We start from the raw sequence: 19,712 nt of genomic DNA, 5'->3' as shown, positions 1-19,712 counted from the left end.
TGTCCACTTAAGCACAGAGTGACCCGGAGCCAATCCCCAATTCCTTTTGTCTCTGAGTCTCCATATGTCATTTGGGAAGATTTCTTGCCAGAGTTCTCAAGAATTTAAAAGAAGGCTTCCAGAAATCAACAGTGCAAACAGAAATGCAAACACTTACTCTTTTTCACAAATGATTAAGAGGAAGAAAATTATAGAAAGGCAGGGGAAGAAAAGCTCATGCCAGTGACCTAATTTTCCCCATATAATGTGTGTCTTTCTTCATTTGCTGGAAAATCCTCATCAAGGAAAACATTATGAAGACAAACCACAGCAAATCAAATCACTAGGTCTGTACATTTCCATGTAACAAGGCATAAACCAGTGTAAGATCATCAACATAAAAATTTCAGCATGAGATGGGAAAGGAAGCTAATTAATTCATATATATATTTCTATTTCTCTTTCTGTGTTGGATATTTTCTAATTCTGACCATCAGATGCAGAGTGAGCTTTATAGGCTGGAAACTATACTTCGACCTCCTGAAAACTGAGATCTCTTGTTCTATTTCATGTTACTTCCATTGTCACTAGGGTCGCTAATGTGTTGTGGAAAGAAAGGGGACAGCAGAGGGCCCCCTATGATCAGAACATGACTGCTTAAGTGTGAACAGTGCAATGTTTAAACATATAAACCCAAGAAGAGGCCAATGGCTGGAAGTTCCCTTACCAGGTGCTGGCTGTATCATTCTCTGGTAGTGGGAAAAAGTGTCTTGAAACTCCGGTGCCCTTTGTCAAAGACTTTCTTTTGTTGCCAGATCAAGATAGCCCTTTCTCATCCCAAATGTTCCAGACAAAATGAATCAGTTGGATAAATGCTGATGCATTTATTTGTTGAAATATGACTCAGACTTTAGGACAGACAGAAAAATATCTTAAACATGGAAAAAATTTTCACAATACAGTATTGAGTAGAACTTCTACAGGAAATGTCATACACAGTATAATCTCTATTATCTATAGGTATACATATACCCTTAGAGAAATTATTGGACAGAAACATATATAGATGTTACCAGTATCTACCTGTGAGTTATGGGATGTTTTGCATTCTTTATATTTGTCATTTTATTGGTATGATCCTACATGACACTTTTTAATCAGAAATAAAATTAGATATATTAAGGTACTTCTGTTTAAAATGTTATGGTTTTCTTTTTAACAGGCAGCAGTTTCAACTAGTGGTAAAATAAGCGTGTGGTCAGGCAAATGAAAAGTTCTGTATGGCAGAGACCTGGCAGGAATTTGCGGCAAAGAAAGTAGTGAAGGATGACACAGAGTCAACATTCGATGAGAGCTCATTGTTTTACCTCTAAGACTAGTTTATGATTGTTAGACTCGGAATAGACCTTGGGCATCAACTAGCCCTAACTCTCCAATTTACAAATGAGGGAACCAAAGCTCTGGGAAGTAAAGTGATGTCCCAAGTTCCAGAAGCAAGGCAGTAGCAGGACTAGGAAGACAATCGAACCTACCTAGACTTCAGACCATGCTTTTTTTTTGCGGTACGCGGGCCTTACACTGTTGTGGCCTCTCCTATTGCGGAGCACAGGCTCTGGACGCACAGGCTCAGCGGCCGTGGCTCATGGGCCCAGTCGCTGCGCGGCATGTGGGATCTTCCCGGACCGGGGCACGAACCCGTGTCCCCTGCATCGACAGGCAGACTCTCAACCACTGCGCCACCAGGGAAGCCCAAGGCCATGCTTCTTTTTGCTCTATAGCCTCCTTAGCTGCCCAGTTCTGGCTCTGTCACCTGTGTACACATTAGGATAAGTCTGGAAGATTCCCTCTGATGCAGGCTAGTTACAGATGGGCTGTTCTATCCCCATGTAGGGGAACTTTGGAAGACCAAATTACTTCGAAGACAGGTGGGGGCTTCTGATGATCTGAAATGAGAATCCAAGACCCGAGCTCTGATCTGGGGTCTGTCTGAAGCCCCCTCTTTAGTTGCAAAGATGACCTGGGGACAAGCTGGACTTGGAACATCTGGGAGTCTCAGGAAAAATTCTAAGGATTTATTCTAATTTGGATCATTTCCACTTTTCCTTAAGGTGTCATGTCAATGTGGCTGTACTGTCTCAACATCAGTCAGACCATTGCCAGAAAATGGCCTTATTTCCTTGCTTACTTAGGATGTACTCATTGGGAAGGTGCAGTGAAAGCTTGAATGACATTTTTTATCAAGAAATACATATCGGGACTTCCCTGGTGGCGCAGTGGTTAAGAATCCGCCTGCCAACTCAGGGGACATGGGTTCAAGCCCTGGTCTGGGAAGATTCCACATGCCACGGAGCAACTAACCCCGTGCACCACAATTACTAAGCCTACGCTCTAGAGCCCGTGAGCCACAACTACTGAGCCTCTATAAATTAGCAAAGTTAGCAAAAACTCTATAAGTTGAGGCACAGAAAAATTAGGTAGTTTCTCCAAAGTCTCACAACTACTACGAGCCACAACTACTGAAGCCCTGGTGCCCTAGAGCCTGCATGCCGCAACTCCTGAGCCCACGTGCTGCAACTACTGAAGTTCACATGCCTAGCGCCCGTGCTTCACAACAAGAGAAGCCACCGCAGTGAGAAGCCTGCGCACCGCAACAAAGAGTAGCCCCCGCTCGCCACAACTAGAGAAAGCCTGTGTGTAGCAATGAAGACCCAACACAGCTGAAAATAAATTTAAAAAAAAAGAAATGTATATTGAATGAGCACTGATAATGCACTCAGCATCGCGCTAGGCCCTGGAAAACCTCAGAAGAACTAGAGGGCATGTTCTTACTCTCAAGTAGTAAGTACATTGGGCCGAGCCCTGTGTCTTCAGGCAGACAGTGTCTCTGGTCTTGTGTCACATCTTTAAAGCAAAGGTGACATTACTGTAAAGTATGTTGCTAAGGAGCTAAAGGCTAAATTGTAGAGACAAGGTTAACACACATGATTTGACAGAGAGAATATGTAAAACAGCATGGATGACATGCTACATTGTCTAACTGGTAAGAGAAGGGTCAGCTAGGATTTACCGAGGTCAGATTAGTCTCCACAGTAAGGCAGATCTTTTTGGTTAGACAGAATTTGGGACCAATTTGGATTAGAGGAGCACTATTGCATGTCCCATGTGTTTCTTGAGCAAGATGCATAAATTCTCATGGTTAGCAAGACATAACAGCTCTGAAGCAGTTCATGGTGAATAGTACATTTTGAAGAGGAATTTATTTTAGGGAACTTAGTGTTTGGATATTTCCCCAACAATTAGAGGAATTCAGTCAGAGCAGAGTCAACGTATTACTGTTTTTCTGATAAGTACATAGGATCTAATATTATGCGCTATGATGTTACAGGCATTTTTCTAAGTGCTTGTTGTTAATTTTCTCACTAAATCCTCACAGGAACTCTATAAATTAGTAAAGCTAGCAAAAACTCTATAAGTTGAGGCACAGAAAAGTTAGGTAGTTTCTCCAAAGTCTCACGACTAGTAAATGGCAGAACCAGGACCCAAACCCTGCTAATTCAGGTGCTTCTCTGCTTCCTGGTATTTATAGAAAGATATTTGTAGAAGACATGGCCTTTGTTCCTATGATAAGTTACCACTGGCCTTTCATATCCCACTAAAGTCATGGACATTTCCACAGGCTGTCTGATCAATGGTTTGTGGGATGGTAGATTTTCCAATTCTAGTCTATTAATGAAAGTTACTAAGAAGCCATGACTGAGGCTAAGATTCTAAGGGTTAGTGGTGGATTTTAAAACTCTCAGTCCTGCCTGTGGAATTCTGCTCACACAGTCAGGGATGGGTAGGTTTGGGAGCTTAATTTCTTTCTTTCTTTTTTTTTTTTTTTGCGGTACGCAGGCCTCTCACTGTTGTGGCCTCTCCCGATGCAGAGCACAGGCTCCGGACGCGCAGGCTCAGAGGCCATGGCTCACGGGCCCAGCCGCTCCGCGGCATGTGGGATCTTCCCGGACCGGGGCACGAACCCGTGTCCCCTGCATCGGCTGGCAGACTCTCAACCACTGCGCCACCAGGGAAGCCACCTGGGAGCTGAATTTCTAATGGAAGTTTGAATTTCTTTATTCCCATTCTTAAGCAGTGAGGCTCTGGGAAAGTACAAGTCTCCTTCGAGGGGGACTTCCAATACCTCAGCCAGTCTTAATGCTTAGAGAGGCAAGAATGTTCATTATCATCATCAGTAACAATAACAAATAGTTAGAGAGCATCTCTACTGGGCAAGATGCCAGGTGCTGTGTGGAATACAAAGATGACGAAGACAAAAACCTGTTCTTGAGTAGCTTACAGTCTAGAAGCAGATAACTCTAATTCAAGGGAAAACATCACAAGTGTCGTAAAATATTATATCTCTGCATCTGGCTCTTGGCCAGTCTTGTTCTTTTTGTTTTGTTTTGTTTTGTTTTGTTTGGAGTTCTTTTTTTTTAACATTTTCTTTTCTCTTCCTTCCTTCCTTCCTTCCTTTCCTTCTTTCTTTCCCTCTCCCTCCCTCCCTCCCTCCCTCCCTTCCTTCCTTCTTTTTTAAAAATATTTATTTCTTTATTTGGCTGCGTGGGGTCTTAGTTGCAGCAGGTGGGATCTTCATCGCGGCATGTGGGATCTTTCGTTCCGGCATGGGAGCTTTTCGTTGCGGCATGTGGGATCTAGTTCCCTGACCAGGGATCAAACCTGGGCCCCCTGCACTGGGAGTGTGGAGTCTTAACCACTAGACCACCAGGGCAGTCCCTATTTTTATTTATTGAATGAAAGATTCTTTAAATTCTATAGTCCTTTACAAGTTTCAAAAATTGCACACAGATGATTATGATCCCATAATAATCCTTTTGTCCCCCCTGCATAGTTGCAGTGGGCACTAAAGGAAAGGAGGTGGGGACGCTGGCTGGTAAATGTAGCTGAGGCTGTGTGTCCTGAGCAGAGCAGGCTTGAGTCAAACTAGGCCGAGATGGTACCCTCTGATGATCAGGGGAAGATGGCCAGGCTGAAACTTGCTAGTTAAGGGAGGAGTTTGAAATGACATAAGGAGAGGCAGTAAAGAATTAGAAAGGAGAGCCCTCACCAGGGAAGAAAGGATGAAGGAGTGTTGATAGTAGGTAGAGAGGTCCAGATAGCCAGGCGTGTGGACATGAGGCTTAGGTCCGTACTGAAGAATCAGAGAAAAAGACTAAGGTAGCAGGTGAGAAACCACAGCCAGAAGAGTCCCCCATGGGCAAGTCCTACCCGCCATGAGCATCCTCCTACCAAGTTCTACATTGTAATGGGACAGCTGCAGGCTCCCCTTGGTGGCCCTAGCCAAAGGAAATCCAGACGGAGTTTGAAGGGACCTGGCTCTAGGGATAAAGAAGCTGGCTTCTCAGGGGCAGATTCGGTATCTTCTTTGGCTTTAAATGTTTCTAAGTCTGCTACCTCCATAAGCAAGTCTGCATTTCCTCAAGATCCCTGCGGGTAAAAGGATGCTGGTTTGCCGGTGGGGAGGTAAAAGGATGCTGGTACCCCATCTCCAGTCTACTTACTTATTGCTGAGTTTGCCACCAGTTCTCTACAACAGGGGTCCCCAACCGCCAGGCCGTGGACCGGTACCGGTCCGCGGCCTGTTAGGAACCAGGCCACAAAGCAGGAGCGGCGGGCGAGCGAGCCAAGCTTCATCTGCGGCTCCCCATGGCTCCCCATCACTGGCCTTACGGCCTGAACCATCCCCTCCCACCCCACCCCCGGTCCATGGAAAAATTGTCTTCCACGAAACCAGTCCCTGGTGCCAGAAAGGTTGGGGACCGCTGCTCTACAATACATTCAATGAGGTTCCAGCTCATTTTGAGTTTGGTTTTTAAAGCACCTTGTTTCCCTTTATCTGAAACAAGCTCTTTCCTCAGTTTACGAGACACAGCAATCCCCAGGTTTTTAGACACAGATCCCTCTTGCAGGGCCCACAGTGCCATGTAGATGATAGCCATAATGTAGAAATCCCCTGGCCTTCTCTTCCTGTGACAGGAACCAAACCTCTCCAGCCTGAGGCTGGAATGCTGACATATTCTTGATATAAGAGGAAGTCTGAACTGATTGTTAAATATTTGTACAGCAAGAGAAAGAGGAAGCAAGGAGAAACAACACCCTGTGTGTCAGGGTCACGGGACCATCTACTCTGGCAGGCCACATCAGCTGCAGCCAGATGTAAGTATAGTTAGGTTCTACGTGTTATTTGGTCTGCAGAAAAAAGCTATCTGTCTGAGGATGCTGTGTTCCAGCCACTTTAATTGGAGTGATAAGAGAACCACTGTCAAAGAGCCTCTAAGGTCCATTTCAGTTCTAGACTGTTCTCAACAGGCTGCTCTGGCTAGAAATCATTAGTCCTGGGGGCTCAGAGTCTACCAGTCTAATTACACACAGACTAAGCTCTTACTTTTACTGGTGACTTTTTATTTTAAAATTTTTCCACTATAATTTGGATAATAAATAAAAAATCTCCTCTAATTTTTGCCATTTAGCATAACCACTAATGTAACTTAGGTGCATTTGTCTTATGTATGTGGAATCTTTAGAGATATATAATGACAATGCACATAAAGTTTAAAACATTAACTGTAGTAAAATATACATAACATAAAATTTATTACCCTAGCCATTTTTAAGTGACAGTTCAGTAGCATTAAGAATATACACGTTGTTGGGCTTCCCTGGTGGCGCAGTGGTTGAGAGTCCACCTGCCAATGCAGGGGACACGGGTTCATGCCCTTGTCCGGGAGGATCCCACATGCCGTGGAGCGGCTGGGCCCGTGAGCCATGGCCGCTGAGCCTGCGTGTCCGGAGCCTGTGCTCCGCAACGGAAGAGGCCACAATAGTGAGAGGCCTGTGTACCGCAAAAGAAAAAAAAAAAAAAAGAATATACACATTGTTGAGCAACCAACCAATCTCTGGATGTTTTTCAGCTTTTGCAAAACAAAAACTCACTTCCTCCTCCCTCCAGACCCTGGAAACCACCTTTCTACTTTCTGATTCTATGAATTTGACTACTCTCGTTAGCTCAAATAAGTGAAATCAATATTTGTCTTCTTGTGACTGGCTTATTAAACTTAGCATAATGTCCTCAGGGTTTACCCATGTAACATGTGTCAGAATTTCCTTCCTTTTTAAGGCTGAATAATATTCTACTGTATGCAAATATCACATTTTGTTTATCCATTCATCCACCAGTGAAGATTTGGGTTGCTTCCGCCTTTTGGCAATTGTGCACAATGCTGCTGTGAATTTACATGAAGTTTTATACCCTACTTTTTACTTTCCATTGTAATATCTAGGTATAAACATATATAATTTTTTCCAGGTTGATATATAGCCTCCATAATAATCTTTTTTTCTCTGTTTTAACAGCAACATGGTAGTCCTTCAAACCCATATTCTTAAATCTTTTCTACAGTTGGACATTTGAGATGTTTCCAGTTTTTCCCTCACTGCTGATAAAAATTTTGTACCTGTGATATTCCCCCCTTATTTTACTTTATATTCTTAGACTCCTACGAAGTGAAATTACTAGGTTTAAAAGATATGGACATTTTATAAGTTGAAAGACAGGAGATTGGGGGGGAGATAAATAAGGAGTTTGAGATTAACATATACGCAGTACTATATACAAAACAGGTAAACAACAAGGACCTACTGTATAGCACAATGTTTTGTAATAACCTATAATGAAAAAGAATCTGAAAAATTATATATATATAAGTACATATATATATATATATATATATATATATATATATATAGCTGAATCACTTTGCTCTTGAAACTAACACAACGTTGTAAATTAACTATATGTTAATTAGAAAAAAAAAAAGAACTTCTTCCAAAGGGAAGAAAAAAAGAAAGACAAGGGATAGTAAGCCAAATTGCTTTCTAAAAGAATTGTATCTATTTGCACACTAATAGTGTATATGAATTTACATTTCCCCATATTCACACCAGCTTTTTAAAAAAATTTTCTGGCTGTGCCACACAGCATGTAGGATTTTAGTTCCCCAACCAGGGATTGAACCCCCGCCCCCGCCTAAGTGGAAGCATGGAGTCTTAACCATTGGACCGCCAGGGAAGTCCTTATTTATTTATTTATCTTTTACATTGGAAAACTAAACAGGAGGAAGATAAGGGCTCATTTCTTTTTTCTTTTTTTAAAAAATATTTATTTATTTATTTGGCTGCACTGGGTCTTAGTTGTGGCACATGGGATCTTCATGGTGGCATGTGGGATCTTTATTTGCAGCATGCAAACTCTTAGTTGTGGCACGCGGGATCTAGTTCCCTGACCAGGGATCGAACCTGGGCCCCCTGCATTGGGAGCGCAGTCTCAGCCACTGGACTACCAGGGAAGTCCCAAGACCTCAGTTCTGTCTGATAGACAACACTGTGATTATTAACAGTGATGGGCATTTATGAGAACACTCCAAACTTGGCCAGCCTGTGAATACTAGCATGGTTACAGTTAACTGAAATATATATAATGTATAATATATGCATATAGTAGAAACATGTCTGCTGTGTAGTGGGGGGCTCAGTAAATGATAGCTATTATTATTGGTGCTATGATTTCTATTAATGCCCAAAGTATGATGATTCTTAGCCAGTACATGGTCTCTCAGGCCCTCAGCTCCTCTAAACCAGGGGTCCCCAACCCCTGGGCCACAGACCGGTACCGGTCTGTGGCCTGTTAGGAACCGGGCTGCACAGCAGGAGGTGAGCAGCAGGCAACTGAGTGAAGCTTCATCTGTAGTTACAGCCGCTCCCCATTGCTCGCATTACCACTTGAACTCTGCCTTCTGTCAGCATTATGGTGAGTTGTATAATTAGTTCATTGTATATTACAATGTAATAATAATAGAAATAAAGTGTACAATAAATGTAATGTGCTTGAATCATCCCAGCACCATCTCCCCTCCCCGGCCCGGCCCCGTCTGTGGAAAAATTGTCTTCCATGAAACCGATCCCTGGTGCCAAAAAGGTTGGGGACCGCTGCTCTAAACCATGGTTTTCCAACTATATGGGTCAGTTGCAGTTTGGTGGTCTCTCCAAACAGTTTATTCTTCCCTGTGGAGATGCTCTACACAAGCTCTTTGCTGCTACTGCTCTCTACACACAGCTTTGCTTTACTGGTGGCTGCCCTGAGACCTCAGACTACCAAAGCTGTACTTAGGCTGGAGGGCATCATGGTAGAAGTATCATCTGGGCTCCAGCATGACACTGCCTTATGCCCAGAATCTTGTAAATGTCTTTATTATTAATATGCTCTGCTGTCTTTTGGCCCTAATGCCCTCTTTTCAGAGAGGCTCAGGCAACAGGAGTGTAAGGGAGCCCGTATGCCATGCTCCCTGCAGTAGGCAGAATAATGACCCTCCTTACCCCCAAAGATGTCCACACCATATTCTTGGAACCTGTGAATATGTTACCTTACATGGTAAAGGGCCTTTGCAGATGTGATTGAGTTCAGGATCTTGAGATGGGGAGATTATCTTGGATTATCTGAATGAGCCAATGTCATCACATGAGTTCTTTTAAGTGAAGGAGGGAGACAAGAGGCTAAGAGAGAGAGTGATAGAGAGTTAAATGGAAGAGAGAGAGAGAGAGAGAGAGAGAGAGAGAGAATTAATGCTGTGCTGCTGACTTTGAAGGTGGAAGGGAACCCTGAGCCAAGAAATGAAGGTGGCCTCTAGAGGCTGGAAAAGGCAAGGTAACAGATTCTCTCCTAGAGTCTCCAGAAGAATTGCACCTCTGCCAACTCCTTGAGTTTTAGCCCAATAAGACCAATTTTGGAATTCTGACCTCCAGAACTCTAAGATAATACATTTGTGTTGTTATAAGCCATTAAGTTTGTGGTAATTTGTTATATCAGCAATAGCAAACTCATACACTCCCCTCCTCCTATTTCTATTGCTTCCTTCCTATTTCTCTTTCCAGGGTTCCTTTAAATCTCTTTCCTTTTTTTTTTTAAGCCTGAACTTGAAAGTTCCCAAGTTAATTAAGACAATTAGGAGGGGCTACAAATTCCACATTTAGGAAGTCTCCACTGCTACTCTGCTCAATAGTTCCATTTGCTCTTTTGTAAATTATTTATGTTCTTTGCCCCACTGATGACTCTTAATATCATAAGAGTGTATAGATCTATAGGGCCACTCGAAGATTCCACAATGAGCCATACTCTCTCATGTAACCATCCATCCAGTCATTCATACAAGAATTATTTACTGGAGACTTCCACATGCCGGGCTTTGAGCTAGTATTGGGATATAAAGATGGAAGTGCACAATCCGTGCTTCCACAGAGACCATAGGTGTTGGGTTTTTATACTTGAGAACAATATGCATAGTTTTTTTGTTTGTTTTTTGTTTTTCTTTTGTTTTTGGTCCTGCAGGTGTTGTAAGATTTGTTTCTTTCCCCAAAGCAGTTGGGTATGTGGAGCCTCTTTGACTAAGTAACAAGAGAGAGGAACCGTACCCTTGTTCCGTTGTGTCTTCCAGTTTGTATTCAGACCCAGACAAAAGTTAATGTGTTTGATGATAGATAAACATGAATGAAAAATGATGTAGCCCAGTTCATCTTTATTTAGGATAATTTCTCCCCTCTCTTTATCCTCTTCAGTGCTGCTTTCCTGCCTGTGATGCAGGGAGCTAAGGTTCCAATTAAATCTTTGTGGACAAAAGGCACACATGACATCCCCAGATAACAGGTGGCAATAAATCCATCAGCACATCCACTTTCAGAGAAGAGTCCCGGCTGAACTGCTAACAGCTGCCAGTACCTCACTGAGTACCTTGGACAAGGTGAGCTCTAAGGTAAGATGTTTTTCTCTCTGGACACATTTAATCCTTCCTTGTAATTTGTGTCTCTCAAAAGAGAATTATGACTTTAAAGTTTACTACTGATTTGTTGACAGATTTCTGGTTTTGTTTGGTTTGCTGTTTTGGTTTGGTTTTGTTTGCTTGAATATTTTTGGTCTGTCCTCAGAGAACTTATTTTATTCCATTTTATATCTTTTGGTTTTCCATTGCTTTTCTTTTAAACTCTTCTTATATTCTTATGTATGCATTTCTTATATATCCTAACTCAGTTTGTATTTAGATATAGCTTTTCCTTATATACAGAGAAATGAAGGGTCTTAAATGAGTTTGCATGCATTTTCTGGTTAAAACTGATCTGGAAATTTGGTTCCATGGGTACCCCTTGGTCACTTGCAACTGTAGTGTGGATGGTGTTCTTCCAGCCCTTGCCTTAGAACAGAGTAGCTCAGTGCTAGGATACTTCCAACATTTGAGGCTGATATTGAACCCCAATGATAATCATTTAAAATTGTTTAGTTCCTGTATTATTAAAGTAGTTATAATTATAGAATAACTCAAAATTACAGAAAAGGAAAAAGAAGATAATTTGTCATTGATTATAATAGCTGACACTTGTGGGTGTACCTTTCTAGTCTAGTCTTTTAAAATGGTGCACATATATTTATTTTTTATATAATTGAGGTCAAGCTGTAGATACAATCTAATATCATTTTTTTCTTAACATATTAAGAGTATTTTCTAAGTCATCAAAATTATTTGAAAACATTGTTTTTAAGAGCTACTTATATTCCACCATTCAAATGTATCATTTTTATGATACATTTAAAATGTATCACTAACATAAATAATTCAACAGTTATTCATTTTACACATAAATCTTTGGCTGCATTTCTGATTATTTCCTTAAGATAGGTTCCAAATCAAAGGGTATACATTTTTTAGAGCCTGATATGTTTCATGACAGTAATCTATTTTAAACTTTATAAGATTGGAATTGTTGATACTACAACAGAAACAACATAAAAGAAAATGAAATCCTTCCCAGCAACTGTTATTACCTGAAGTCTAACAAAGTACTCTGACTTAATGCTGACTAATGACATGAAATCCTAAGTAGAAAACGAATCATCAGAGTTAGTATTTTACTTACACAGAGTAGCACACCTTTCTGAGCAGGGGTTTATAGCTTAAACAAAAAAAATAGGTGTGTTTCTAGTACCATAGAGCAAGGGAAGATGGTGGGGAACATTCCTGCAAGTTAAAAAAGAACCCTGGGATTTTGTTCTAGTTTGACACTGATTGTGGGACCTGAGACACATCTCTTAGCTTCTTGAATCTCAGATTTCTCATCTGTGAGATGAAAGGCTTGGTCTAGGTCAGTGTTTCTCAGTGAGCAGCACAGGTAACACTTGTGGCACATGAGCTATTTTGGGGTGGTACCTAGACATAGACAGTTATTTTTTTGGCATGGCACATAAAGTTATCTTTTTAAATGATAGTATTTCAGTTTTTAAAAAGAGTGGATTTAGAGGAAAAGATTAAGTAAATAACAATACAGATAGTCCTCAGATATGACATAAGCTACTGAGGTGATGGGCAAATGTCTGATGTTTGAGAAATATAGAGCTAGGTGATCTCTGTAGAACTTGCTTAATGTGTGAGGTAGAATTTCAGATATAAAAAGTCGGTCAGCAATGCTTCCTTGGAAGGCATTCTGTGAACAAGGTAGAGTTATTCAGATGTATAAGAAGTAACAGAGACGCAGGCAAGGAAAAGGTTCAGATACCATCCTATCACTGGGAGTTTGGGCTTAGCAGATGCAAACTAGTATATATAGGATGGATAAACAACAAGGTCCTACTGTACAGCACAGGGAACTATATGCAATATCCTGTGATAAACCATAATGGAAAAGAGTATGAAAAGGAATATATATATGTGTACCTGAATCACTTTGCTGAACAGCAGAAATCAACAGAACATTGTAAATCAACTATACTTCAATAAAATATAAACAAACAAAAACAAACAAACAAAAATACCATCCTATCACTTGCAACTCTTTGTACTTTTCATTTTAATAGTGAGTTTCCAGAATTTCTCCCAGATCCTCCCTAAAAACCTGGCAGAGAAGCCACCCCTGGCGCCCTCACCATGCTCAGGGCAGCTTTGGACGCTCCTCAGTGGCTGCTGAAGAAGGGGAGAGAGTCCCGGAAGCTGGTGTTGCTGGTGGTGTTTGTCGCTCTGCTCCTGGACAACATGCTGCTCACTGTGGTGGGTACGTGTGGGGGGCTTGGCGCTGGGGGTTAGTTTGCTCTGGTTCCCAGAGGACAGCACATACCCTGTTAGAATTCAGCAGTGAATGGACTGGAGAATTTTTCTTTTTGTGCTTGAAAACACAAAGATTGCCGGGGATTGGAAGAAATGGCAGGAAATGGAGTCTGAAGCTTGCCAACCTTTGCTGAAAGACCCCAGAGGTTCAGAGAGCATCTGCCCGAATCTAAGGGGCTGACCCGGAGCCACAACTGGCAATACTCTTCTTCCTCCCCATACTCTCTTCCTAAGGCGCTAATGACTCCAAGTGCCCTCTGGGATTGTCAGCATCTTCTCACCGTGTTGCCTTTATCTGCCCTGTCAAAATAACACACTTTATATGGATATCCAACTTCTTATCAAAACCTACCTTTCCTGTGGTTCATGCCCTCCCAGTCCTTTTTTTTCAGTTGGTAGTCTATTCAGTTTTACATTCAGTTGTGCTGGTATATAAATGGGCGCCATGTTTCCCCTTCTGGGTAAAATATATGCTTTTAAACAAGAATCTTCCTGAAACAAATTATAAATCCAATGCAGTCAGTTCTTATTATTTATGGTGTTATGCTCTATAAATTTTCTGTGAACACTGGATTTAGTCAATACTAAATAATTTCTCCTCGGGGAAATACACACACACACACGCCCCCCCGCCCCCCCATACATATGTGTGTGTGTGTGCACGCACACACACACACCATATAGATTATAATCTTAAATCTTAAAAACAACACATCCTGGTAGATTGTATTTTCTGTACAAAAGGGAAAACGAACTTCAGAGGTGTTAAGTGACTTGCCTGAGGTGACCCCACTAACAGGTGCTGAGCTGGGATTCAGGCTGTTCCCAACTGGCCCCAGAGCTGGAGCTTCTTGCACCTCTCTGCCCTTCCCCGCCCCATGCTCTGCATCTCCGTGTGAGAGTGAAACAAGAAGGCAGAGCCCACCTTGTTCACCCTCAGCTGCAAAAGTGAGCATCTGATGACTCTGTTTTCCACACTCTCTGCATGTATGTCTGAGAAAACCCGTGGTGGCTTTGTGAGCATTGATTTTTGTGATTACGAACGTTGGCCAGTAGACGAATTAGCCAATATGGAATCCATGAGTAATGAGGACCAATTGTATGATGGTTGGAATTCAGGTACTTGAGCTACTAGGGTAACCCAGGCAGGCACCGTCTTTGAGTAGGCCTCAGATCATGTCACTTAGACGCCTTCCTGAGCATGAGTCTGGACCTCCTGGTAATGTCCCTGAATGGACTAGCAGTCAGAAGACAGTCTGTCCTTAGCCCTCATTACTTGTTCTTCTTAACTTTCAGTGCCCATTGTGCCCACCTACCTATATGCCACAGAGTTCAAAGTCAACACGTCTCTGTACTCTGGGCCCACCACAGCTTCCCAGCCTGCCCTCACTTCTGCCTTTCCCACCATCTTCTCCTTCTTTGAAAACAACACCTTGGCTATCGAAGAAAGTGTGCCCAGTGGCATAGCATGGACAAGTGACACTCCCGGCACCATCCCCCCTCCGGTCACCGAAGCCATCCCAGCCCATGAAAACAACTGCTTTCAAGGCACAGAGTTCTTGAAGGAAGAGAACCTACGGGTTGGGCTTCTGTTTGCTTCCAAGGCTCTGATGCAACTTCTGGTCAACCCATTCGTGGGGCCTCTCACCAACAGGTATCTCAATGGGTACAGTGCCCCACAGGGTACTCAGGGGCTCAGACATAAGAGAATGGGCTGAGGTATCATAAAGGTGGTTAGAAGGGATAAAGAAGGAAAACTCACTTGTCTGCACCCCAGGGTGGTCAGCTGTTTGGGAAAGATAACATGATATTGATAAAATGACTTGGGCTTCAGATTTTCTTAGTGATGTAATGACTATTGATTACCAAGAAGAGAACCAGGGAACAGAAGTATACTACTGGTATTAGTTCAGTGCCCTGGAACATGGCTTGAATAGGGGAATGGTAGAAATAGGACAGGCCTCTTGCAGAATAGAGTGCTGGCTTCTTAGTGCTTGTGTTTAGGATTATCCTCATGTTTCAGAAAGATATGCCTTCTGACTAGGTTATTTATCTTTTCTGGAAAAGAGGATTTGGGCCCTGGCCAACAGGTAAATTTGCATGTTTGTTTATATGCATTCACATGTCATATTCCATCTCTACACCTGCATTCAGAGACATGTTTTGCCATGCACTCAAATAACTGCATTTTTGTTCCCAGTTACATGAAAAAATATAGTGCAAGGATACAGATGCCTACTGGAATTGTATCTTTTTTTAAATTCCCTTTTAGGATTGGATATCACATTCCCATGTTTGCTGGCTTTGTTATCATGTTTATCTCCACAATTAGTAAGTAATTTGCTACCTCTTTTCTTCACTTCATTGATTAACTTTGATTTTATCACATGCATTACCAGGAATAGAGCAGGGTCAAGTTCGCTAATTCGTCATCTGACTAAGTGACCTATGACACTGATTTAAATGCTTTACAGTTTTCGTTATGGGGACTAGAGCAGTAGAGGCAACTCAGTCTAGTTGGCATTTGTATATCATGCTATAAAAGAACAGATACTTCACTTCCTTCAGCTTGGGAAAATTGTGAAGGCTGTTTTAATTTGTATGCTATAATGTGTATGTGTGTATCTATCAGTAATCCCTTGAATGAGTTTAGTACAAACCTCCCTTTTTTTTTTTTTTTTTTTGCTGTACGCGGGCCTCTCACCTGCTGTGGCCTCTCCCGTTGCGGAGCACAGGCTCTGGACACACAGGCTCCGCGGCCATGGCTCGCAGGCCCAGCCGCTCCGCGGCATGTGGTATCTTCCGGGATCGGGGCACGAACCCGTGTCCCCTGCATCGGCAGGCGGACTCTCAACCACTGCGCCACCAGGGAAGCCCCAAACCTCCCTTTTTTTAAAAAATAAATTTATTTATTTATTTTTGGCTGCGTCGGGTCTTTGTTGCTGCGCACAGGCTTTCTCTAGTTGCGGTGAGGGGGGCTACTCTTTGTTGTGGTGCACAGGCTTCTCATTGCGGTGGCTTCTCTTGTGGAGCATGGGCTCTAGGCATGCGGGCTTCAGTAGTTGTGGCACGTGGGCTCAGTAGTGTGGCTTGCGGGCTCTAGAGTGCAGGCTCATTAGTTGTGGCACACGGGCTTAGTTCTCCGTGGCATGTAGGATCTACCCGGACAAGGGATCGAACCCATGTCCCTTGCATTAGCAGGCAGATTCTTAACCACTGTGCCACCAGGGAAGTCCAAGAACTCATGTTTTGAAAGCTTTTCTTATCTACTGAACTGTATATATTAAATAATAATTATCGTTTCCATGCCATAACTAGTGTTGCTATACTGAGTTAGCCTAACTCTAGCAAACGTTTGATGTTTAGGGGATCCTGTGTAGCATTCCTTCAGGGTTTTTAAATACTAAAATGAGGTTACTGATGCCCATCACTCCCCTGAAGGGCCCCCAGCTGGGAAACATGCTTAATGTAATTAGGAGCTAAATGGTGGCCCATGTTGGGGCACAAAGTGAAAAAGAAATTACTTTGGTCTTCCTAAATAGGGGGATCAACCATCCTAGTTTGCCTGGGATTGAGGGGCTTCCTGGGATGCGAGACTTTTGATTTTAAAACCACAGAGGTCCTGGGCCAACAGAGATGAGTTGGTCACACCATTCTCAAAGGACATAGGGGTAGCAGACCCTGAACAGAGTGGAAATCAGAAAGCCTGGCAGAAAGCATTGGAGGCCTGGCCAGGAGAGACCAATCATTTGCATGTTTGGGAGACGGTGTGCTCATGTCGGGAAGTCATGGGAGAAGATTATAAACACAACCAAAGACATCTAATGAATGGGCAAAGGGATTCAGATTATGCTGATTCAGACACTTTGGGAGGGAGTCTTCTCTCTTTCTGTGGTGTTGGCCTGGAATTGGAGATGAGACATGTCTGGACCCACCAACCTTACTACCAATGCCCTGTAATTTAGTTGTTGACAACATATTCCTGTTTGGTTCTCAGTTTCGTGTATGTTAGTCTCTAGTAGAATGAATCTCTTCAAGGGCATGAACTGGATATTCTCTTTATTTCACATCTGCTACAGAGTACAGCACAGCTGCATGGTCAGTATTACTTAATAAATACTCACTGATCTGATTTGGCTAAAAGGTCCTCCAATATTAGGGGAAGGATATGATTGGATTACAAGATATTATTTTCTACACAGTACCAACGGTCCTTCAAGTACACATAGCTTTTGTCCCACACTCCAGATGACTCAATGGGACCCAACAATGGCAAAGATCAGATCTGGGTATTGCATATAGAGGATCCAGAAGTAGGGTCCAGGGACCAGTTCTCAGCCCAGGGCATTGGGTTTCATGCACAGCCCTGACTCCAGTGGACAGGATGTTGGGTTTTAAGCAGGAAATGTGGACACTCAGCCTTCCATCCACTGTGTGGTGAATCAGTTTATGCTTTGGTTTCTCTGCCTTCATGCCAATTAAAATGCAATCCTAATTAAGGGGGAAGGATTAGAAAGACAACTCCGAAAACAGGGAGCAGTGATCATGCTTTATTAAAACATACTCATAATGGCTCATGTCTATAGTATCACGAGTCCATTTTCTGGTGGCCAGGGAATCAAAGGCATTTTTGCTAACTGGAGCTTTCTTGCTATTCTCTTTGCCCAGTGTTTGCTTTTTCTGGTACCTATACCCTGCTCTTTGTGGCCCGAACTCTTCAAGGCATTGGATCTTCATTTTCATCTGTTGCAGGTAACGCCGACATCTTACACACACACACACACACACACACACACACACATACACATCTCTCACCACCTCTTACTACCGTCAGACACTATAAGATTTATATGAAGAAATTAAGGAAAATATCATCATAGTTGTGATTGTTGCATAAATTGTGATATGTATCTCTGCATAGTTGCGGAAATTGTGATTTAAAAACAAGATAATTGTAGAGTTGCTGGTAGTGCCTGTAAATCCCTAAGCGTGACATAATTTTCTTTGATATTTAGATGCTGTAAGCTCAGGTCAGACCAAGCCCAAGGCAAAACTGTGAAGTATGCCAGGTTTTATTTAATGCCACTCTATGGTCTTTTCTCTGTCCCCCTCTTACCATTTTATAGAAATAGTAAAGTTAATACTATTGGTAATACCATCACAGTTTGAAAAGTACTATCAAATACAATATTTAATGTAACCCTATGAAGCAGAGATTTTATGACATTTTACACATGAGTAAATGAGCATAAGAGCCCAGCCCACACTCTCTCCCAAGTGCTTTCATACTCTTCCTTGGGCATCCCCATTGAATAGAGCAGTGCTCTGTGTCCATAGCTTTTCCCTTCCTTGACCTACTCCATATCCATGGATTCAGGGACCTGTACTAGGAATGATAAAATAATATGAAATGCAGGATCACTGGACAATGGTATTCTGCATTACCCTTCCCAGAGACTTTTGCACTTCTAATGATATCCTGAACAGAAGAAGTGAGCAAGGTGGGCATTTTGGGGGACCTGTGGGAGGCAGTATTTGCAAAATACTATGGGTTAGGTTCTATAAAACCCCAAAAACTGAAACTCTAGCTAAGACGACCCCTGAAGATATAATAGGGGCAAGACCAAGGACTCAGTGAGAGAGGCAGAGACTATGCTAATTCTACCTGCCTCTCTCCTTACAGGTCTTGGGATGCTGGCAAGTGTCTACACTGATGACTGTGAGAGGGGGCAGGCCATGGGAATTGCCTTGGGGGGCCTGGCCTTGGGAGTGCTAGGTAAGTGGCACTGGTCCCAGGTCTGGGTTCAGGAGCATGAGCTACAGCAGACTCTCCGGAGACAGCCCCAGGAAGCAGGTGTTTCTAAGGTCATGGAAGACGGCATTTTTCTTCCTTCTCTGTCCAACCATGTTTTGAGTCCTTCTGAAATTCTGCCCAGGAAAAGCAGAATCTCTTTTCCCTTGGGGAGCTGAACAGCCCATAAGGGCCTGGGAATGGTCCAGAAACCTACTCTATTCAAGGGAGTGAATATCTGCATGTTAGTAGCCACCGCCTTACCTCTGCTTCCGTACGTGGCCAGTACTTTCAACATGAGAACATGCTCTTTGTCAGGTTCTGTGCTAAATATATACATAATCTCTTTTATTCCTCACTACCACACTGTAAAAGATGAATGATCGCCCCCATTACACAGATGAGGATAAGGAACGTTCATAGCCATCCGAGGTCACATGGCCAGGAAATGCCAGAGCAAGGATACAGACTCAGATTTTCTGGGATCGAATCCCAAGCTCCAAACCATAAGCTTATACTTTCTTTGAGGTTCATCCAAAGTCTGGTTTAATTGACTAGTCCAACAAGCCACACACTTTTACTGAGTACGTATTGTGTGCCAAGCACAATGCTGGCACAGAGGGGATATAGGTCAGAAGCCTCAGACATGCTTCCTGCCCTCTAGGAATTTTCTAGCTAATTGAGAAGAAAACACCAAAAATCTCTTCCCTGGCCTGTACCCTGCTCTCTACCACCACGGCGAGGAC

General features: G+C 42.7%; 1 protein-coding gene across 1 annotated transcript in view; it reads left to right on the top strand.

Annotated features, from left to right (window-relative positions):
* The window catches only part of SLC18A1 (solute carrier family 18 member A1), a 39,733-nt gene that overhangs the window by 6,095 nt on the left and 13,926 nt on the right, over positions 1 to 19,712 (top strand). Inside the window, exons 2-7 of the mRNA XM_060102496.1 lie at positions 10,645 to 10,838; positions 12,929 to 13,122; positions 14,472 to 14,829; positions 15,448 to 15,506; positions 17,844 to 17,927; positions 18,859 to 18,951. Coding sequence (XP_059958479.1) covers positions 12,999 to 13,122; positions 14,472 to 14,829; positions 15,448 to 15,506; positions 17,844 to 17,927; positions 18,859 to 18,951 — 718 coding nt within the window. The 5' untranslated portion in view covers positions 10,645 to 10,838; positions 12,929 to 12,998. The remainder of the gene's footprint in view (positions 1 to 10,644; positions 10,839 to 12,928; positions 13,123 to 14,471; positions 14,830 to 15,447; positions 15,507 to 17,843; positions 17,928 to 18,858; positions 18,952 to 19,712) is intronic.

Source organism: Mesoplodon densirostris, chromosome 6 (assembly GCF_025265405.1).
Source record: "Mesoplodon densirostris isolate mMesDen1 chromosome 6, mMesDen1 primary haplotype, whole genome shotgun sequence".
Classification (NCBI taxonomy): domain Eukaryota; kingdom Metazoa; phylum Chordata; class Mammalia; order Artiodactyla; family Ziphiidae; genus Mesoplodon; species Mesoplodon densirostris.
This window is presented reverse-complemented; position numbering and strand designations above follow the sequence as displayed.